The 6366-nt window shown below is 42.4% G+C and overlaps 1 protein-coding gene across 1 annotated transcript; it reads left to right on the top strand.

The window, feature by feature from the left end:
- Positions 1-3150: 3150 nt before the first annotated feature.
- Positions 3151-4843, top strand: LOC123738254 (stonustoxin subunit beta-like). The gene is made up of 3 exons (XM_045713293.1): positions 3151-3224; positions 3733-3779; positions 4269-4843. The coding sequence occupies exons 2-3, from the start codon at positions 3758-3760 to the stop codon at positions 4784-4786; spliced, it is 540 nt and encodes a 179-aa protein (XP_045569249.1). The 5' UTR covers positions 3151-3224; positions 3733-3757; the 3' UTR covers positions 4787-4843.
- The last annotated feature ends 1523 nt before the right edge of the window (positions 4844-6366 follow it).

The raw sequence follows: 6366 nt of genomic DNA, 5'->3' as shown, positions 1-6366 counted from the left end.
TAACTATACATTCATGTACATACTACCTCAATTGGCCCGACCAACCAATGCTAACCGGGCTATCTGCATTGTGTCCCACCAAACGCCAACCCCTCTTTTTACGCTACTGCTACTCTCTGTTCATCATCTATGCATAGTCACTTTAACCATACCCATGCATAGTCACTTTAACCATACCACATGTACATACTACCTCAATAAGCCTGACTAACCGGTGTCTGTATATAGCCTTGCTACTGTTATTTTCAAATGTCTATTTACTGTTGTTTTATTTCTTTACTTACCAACACACACACACACATACTTTATTTCGCACTATTGGTTAGAGCCTGTAAGTAAGCATTTCACTGTAAGGTCTACACCTGTTGTATTCGGCGCACATGACAAATAAACTTTGATTTGATTTAACCTCCAGTTGAGCTTCAATGCCATACAACTCTCCTTCTGTGGCCTCCAACTGCTCTTAAATGCAAGTAAAACTAAATGCATGCTCTTCAACCGATCGCTGCCGCACCTGCTCGCCCGTCCAGCATCACTACTCTGGACGGTTCTGACATAGAATATGTGGACAACTACAAATACCTAGGTGTCTGGTTAGACTGTAAACTCTCCTTCCAGACTCACATTAAACATCTCCAATCTAAAATTAAATCTAGAATCGGCTATCTATTTCGCAACAAAGCATCATTGCAACAAAGCACCCTTCACTCATGCTGCCAAACATACACTCATAAAACTGACCATCCTACCGATCCTTGACTTCAGCGATGTCATTTACAAAATAGCCTCCAACACTACTCAACAAATTGGATGCAGTCTATCACAGTGCCATCTGTTTTGTCACCAAAGCCCCATATACTACCCACCACTGCGACCTGTATGCTCTCGTTGGCTGGCCCTCGCTTCATACTCGTCGCCAAACCCACTGGCTCCAGGTCATCTACAAGTCTCTGCAAGGTAAAGCCTCGCCTTATCTCAGCTCACTGGTCACCATAGCAGCACCCACCTGTAGCACGCGCTCCAGCAGGTATATCTCATTGGTCACCACCAATTCTTCCTTTGGCCGCCTCTCCTTCCAGTTCTCTGCTGCCAATGACTGGAACGAACTGCAAAAACCTCTGAAGCGGGAGACTCTTACCTCCCTCACTAGCGTTAAGCACCAGCTGTCAGAGCAGCTCACAGATCACTGCACCTGTACATAGCTCATCTGTAAACAGCCCATCCAATCTACCTCATCCCCATACTGTATTTATTTATTTATCTTGCTCCTTTGCACCCCAGTATCTCAACTTGCACATTAATCCTCTGCACATTCTACCATTCCAGTGTTTAATTGCTATATTGTAATTACGTCGCCACCATGGCTATTTATTGCCTTACCTCTCTTATCTTACCTCATTTGCATATGCTGTATTACTTACTGTATTATTGATTGTATGTTTGTTTATTCCACGTGTAACTCTGTGTTGTTGTATGTGTCGAACTGCTTTGCTTTATCTTGACCAGGTCACAGTTGTAAATGAGAACTTATTTGCAGTTTGTCTTGGTTGTGTTTTGGATGATGTTTTTACTAATAGAAACTGAATGGTGAATAATGTCCTGTCATTTTGGAGTCACTTCACTTGTATTGTCAGTAAGAATAGAAGATGTTTCTGAACACTTCTACATTCATGTGGATGCTACCATGATTATGAATAATCATGAATGAATCGTGAATGATGATCAATGACAAAGTTAGAGGCACAAAGATCAGACCCCCTCTGTTATTGGTAATGGTGAGAGGTTAGCATGTTTTGTTGTAGCCTCTGTTATTGGTAATGGTGAGAGGTTAGCATGTTTTGTTGTAGCCTCTGTTATTGGTAATGGTGAGAGGTTAGCATGTTTTGTTGTAGCCTCTGTTATTGCTAATGGTGAGAGGTTAGTATGTTTTGTTGTAGCCTCTGTTATTGGTAATGGTGAGAGGTTAGCATGTTTTGTTGTAGCCCCTGTTATTGGTAATGGTGAGAGGTTAGCATGTTTTGTTGTATCCTCTGTTATTGGTAATGGTGAGAGGTTAGTATGTTTTGTTGTATCCTCTGTTATTGGTAATGGTGAGAGGTTAGCATGTTTTGTTGTATCCTCTGTTATTGGTAATGGTGAGAGGTTAGCATGTTTTGTTGTAGCCTCTGTTATTGGTAATGGTGAGAGGTTAGCATGTTTTGTTGTAGCCTCTGTTATTGGTAATGGTGAGAGGTTAGCATGTTCTGTTGTATCCTCTGTTATTGGTAATGGTGAGAGGTTAGCATGTTCTGTTGTAGCCTCTGTTATTGGTAATGGTGAGAGGTTAGCATGTTTTGTTGTAGCCTCTGTTATTGGTAATGGTGAGAGGTTAGCATGTTTTGTTGTAGCCTCTGTTATTGGTAATGGTGAGAGGTTAGCATGTTTTGTTGTAGTCTCTGTTATTGGTAATGGTGAGAGGTTAGCATGTTTTGTTGTAGTCTCTGTTAATGGTAATGGTGAGAGGTTAGCATGTTTTGTTGTAGCCTCTGTTATTGGTAATGGTGAGAGGTTAGCATGTTTTGTTGTAGCCCCTGTTATTGGTAATGGTGAGAGGTTAGCATGTTTTGTTGTATCCTCTGTTATTGGTAATGGTGAGAGGTTAGCATGTTTTGTTGTAGCCTCTGTTATTGGTAATGGTGAGAGGTTAGCATGTTTTGTTGTATCCTCTGTTATTGGTAATGGTGAGAGGTTAGCATGTTTTGTTGTAGCCTCTGTTATTGGTAAGGGTGAGAGGTTAGCATGTTTTGTTGTAACCTCTGTTAGAGAGAGGGGAAAGCCACTCGCTATACACAAAGAGGGCCACGTCATGAAAAACTCAAATATTTGTACTATACATTATTCTCCTCTCAAGCAGTTCTTTGATCATTTCTAATAATGATACATTCATTTATGAATACATATGGCAGGTTTCAGGACACTGATGTATCTGAAAATGTTTAAAAAATATACTGCCACTATTTTCACCACCAAAGAATAGCAGTGTGATTTTAATATGATTTGACTCTTTGCAGGCTGTCAGGCTGTCTAGTCACAGAGGAAGGCTGTGCTTCTCTGGTCTCAGCTCTGAGGTCAAACCCCTCACACCTGAGAGAGCTGGACCTGAGCTACAATCACCCAGGAGACTCAGGAGTCAGACTGCTCTCTGCTGGACTGGAGGATCCACACTGCAGACTGGAGAAACTCAAGTATGTAGAGGGTTTATGTCAATGTTCATATCAGACATGTTTGACTTATCAGGCTAGTTAAGACAAACATTCTTACCACCACTTGGACAAATGTTACTGTGTGTGTGTGTGCGTGTGTGTGTGTGTGTGTCTGTGTGTGTGTATGTGTCCAGTGACAATCTCTCAATGACATACACACACACACTAGACACACACAATGGACACACACACACACACACTGGACACACAAACACACACATAGGACACGCACACATACACACACACACAGTGGACACACACACACAGACAAACATTCGCTTGAAGTTATATGCTATATATCCGTGTGTCCAATGTTTGTGTGTGTGTGTCAGTGTGAGTGTGCAGTGTGTGTGTGTGTGTGTGTGTGTGTGTGTGTGTGTGTGTGTGTGTGTGTGTGTGTGTGTGTGTGTGTGTGTGTGTGTGTGTGTGTGTGTGTGTGAGTTCAGGTGTATCCCTCAATGACTGTCTGTTCTTCTGCTTACCGCTACAGTGTGGAACATGGTGGAGAGTACACAATGAAACCTGGGCTTAGAAAATGTGAGTGTTAACTGCTGTGAATGATATGACTTAAGAATAAGTCTTAATTCAAGTTAAGTCAAAGTCAAAGACCACCATCATTACTTACTTGGTCATATTAAAGCTTTAGTTCTACAGAAGCAGAGATCAGGGACACCAAAGTTTACAATGAGTTGATATGACAATGTGTGTGTCTGTGTGGCATGTTCATGCTACATAAGAAATGTGTGTTTGTGTTCATGATGCATACAGGTGTGTGTGTGTGTGTGTGTGTGTGTGTGTGTGTGTGTGTGTGTGTGTGTGTGTGTGTGTGTGTGTAATTAATGTGAATAAGTGTGTATTATATTACCATACAGTATAACATATGATCATTCAACAAGTCTCAAGTTACCTTAACTGCTCCTTTTGATACCTAGAAACATCTACATTAAATGAATTAGTGAAAAGTGAGTTAACATTCTAATGTGAATGATGATGATTTCTAATATTGTGTCTGGTTTCATCCATCAGATGTCTCTGATCTCACACTGGACCCAAACACAGTAAACAGACTCCTCTCTCTGTCTGAGGAGAACAGAAAGGTGACATGTTGGAGAGAGGAGCAGCCGTATCCTGATCACCAAGAGAGATTTAAGGACTGTGAACAGGTGCTCTGTAGAGAGGGTCTGACTGGGCGCTGTTACTGGGAGGTAGAGTGGAGTGGGAGAGGGACTGTTATAGGAGTGACGTATAAAGGACTCAGCAGGAGAGGAGGGGTTAAGGACTGTTGTCTTGGATACAATGACAAGTCCTGGAGTCTGGTCTGCTCTGACAACAGTTACTATGCCAGGCACAATAAAAATTCCACTACCATAGACGTCCCCTCCTCCAGCTCCCACAGAGTAGGAGTGTATCTGGACTGGTCAGCCGGCACTCTGTCCTTCTATAGAGCCTCCTCTGACACACTGACCCACCTGATCACATTCACTGAGCCCCTCTATCCAGGTTTTAGGGTTTATGATGTTGACTCCTCAGTGTCCCTGAAATAATAACCTGACACACACACACACACACACACACACACACACACACACACACACACACTGGACACACACTAGACACATACATACACTGGAAACACACACACACACACACACACATTGGATTCACACACACTTGACACACACACACACAGTGGACACACACAAACAGGACACACAGGACAAACACACTGACACACACGCTGGACACACACACACACACGACACACACACACACTGGGGACACACACACACACACACACACACTGGACATATTCTGAACACACACACATGCACACACACACACTGGAAACGTTCACACACACTGGACACACACACACTGGACACACACTTACTCACACAAATACCCTGGAAACACGCACACATTGGACACACACACACACACTGGACACACTCACAAACACTGGACAGACACACTGGACACACACACACTGGACACACACTGGACACACACACACACACACACCTGGACACAGGACACACACACTGGACAGACACACAGACACTGAACACACACCCTGCCCACAGATACTGTACATGCTGTACACACATACACACGGGACACATGCACACTGGACACACACACACACACACACACTGGACACGCACACACTGGACATACACACAGACACTGGACAGACACGCAGACACACACACACACACTTGACACACACACACACACTTGACACACACACACACAGAACACACACACACACGCTGGACACACACACATACTGTATGCGTCTTCTTATAATTGTGAGGACCTTGACACAGGACCTTCAAATGAGGACCATCATTTCTGACTGGGAACAAACAGACACCTCATTCCAGCACCAAGTGGTCCCACAAACACAGATATCACTTCAAAAACTGAAAAACTCCAATGAAGGTTGGTGGGACCTTAATTATGGAGGACAGGCTTGAACTGGCTGGAGTGGAATAAGTGAAATGGTATCAAACACGTGGTTTCCATGTGTTCCATTTCATTCACTCTGTTAAAGACATTATTATGAGCCGTCCTCCCCTCAGCAGCCTCCACTGGTATGTACTGTCCTGTACGTGAGAGAGCTCCAACAAGGAATTACAATGTATGTATTACTTTTAATATCTGCAAATGACAAATAAACCACTTGAACTCCTTATTAAAGTAACATTCTCAGAACATACTGCACTTGTTTTTCACCGTTTTAAATGTATCCTCTATCTTGTTTTTCCTACTCAGAAATATTGACATTTTAGCTTGACCCAAAATAAAATGTAACATTCAACATTTTATTTTCTGTAGCTTACTATATTGAAACCCCAAAATAAAAACAGTGTTATTGAAAATCTCCCCTACAGCTGTAAACAAAGACTCTAGTATTTCATAGAGAGGCTTTATCCTCTCACACTCCATAAAACAGTGTTATTAAAATCTCCCCTACAGCTGTAAACAAAGACTCTAGTATTTCATAGAGATGCTTTATCCTCTCACACTCCATAAAACAGTGAAACATAGTTTCTCTTATCTGACATAAAGGACATCCATCTCCAACATCTGAGTTAATGACAGAAAGAAAAGCATTAAC

Source organism: Salmo salar, unplaced genomic scaffold (genome assembly GCF_905237065.1).
Source record: "Salmo salar unplaced genomic scaffold, Ssal_v3.1, whole genome shotgun sequence".
Classification (NCBI taxonomy): Eukaryota; Metazoa; Chordata; class Actinopteri; order Salmoniformes; family Salmonidae; genus Salmo; species Salmo salar.
Note: the sequence above shows the minus strand (reverse complement) of the source record. Positions and strands in the feature narration are given on the sequence as shown.

Excerpts from the sequence above, each read along its gene's own strand:
- LOC123738254 (XM_045713293.1), top strand. The coding sequence starts at position 3,758 with ATGAAACCTGGGCTTAGAAAAT. Across the intron at positions 3,780-4,268 it reads GAAACCTGGGCTTAGAAAAT|ATGTCTCTGATCTCACACTG; the intron begins GTGAGTGTTAAC and ends TTCATCCATCAG.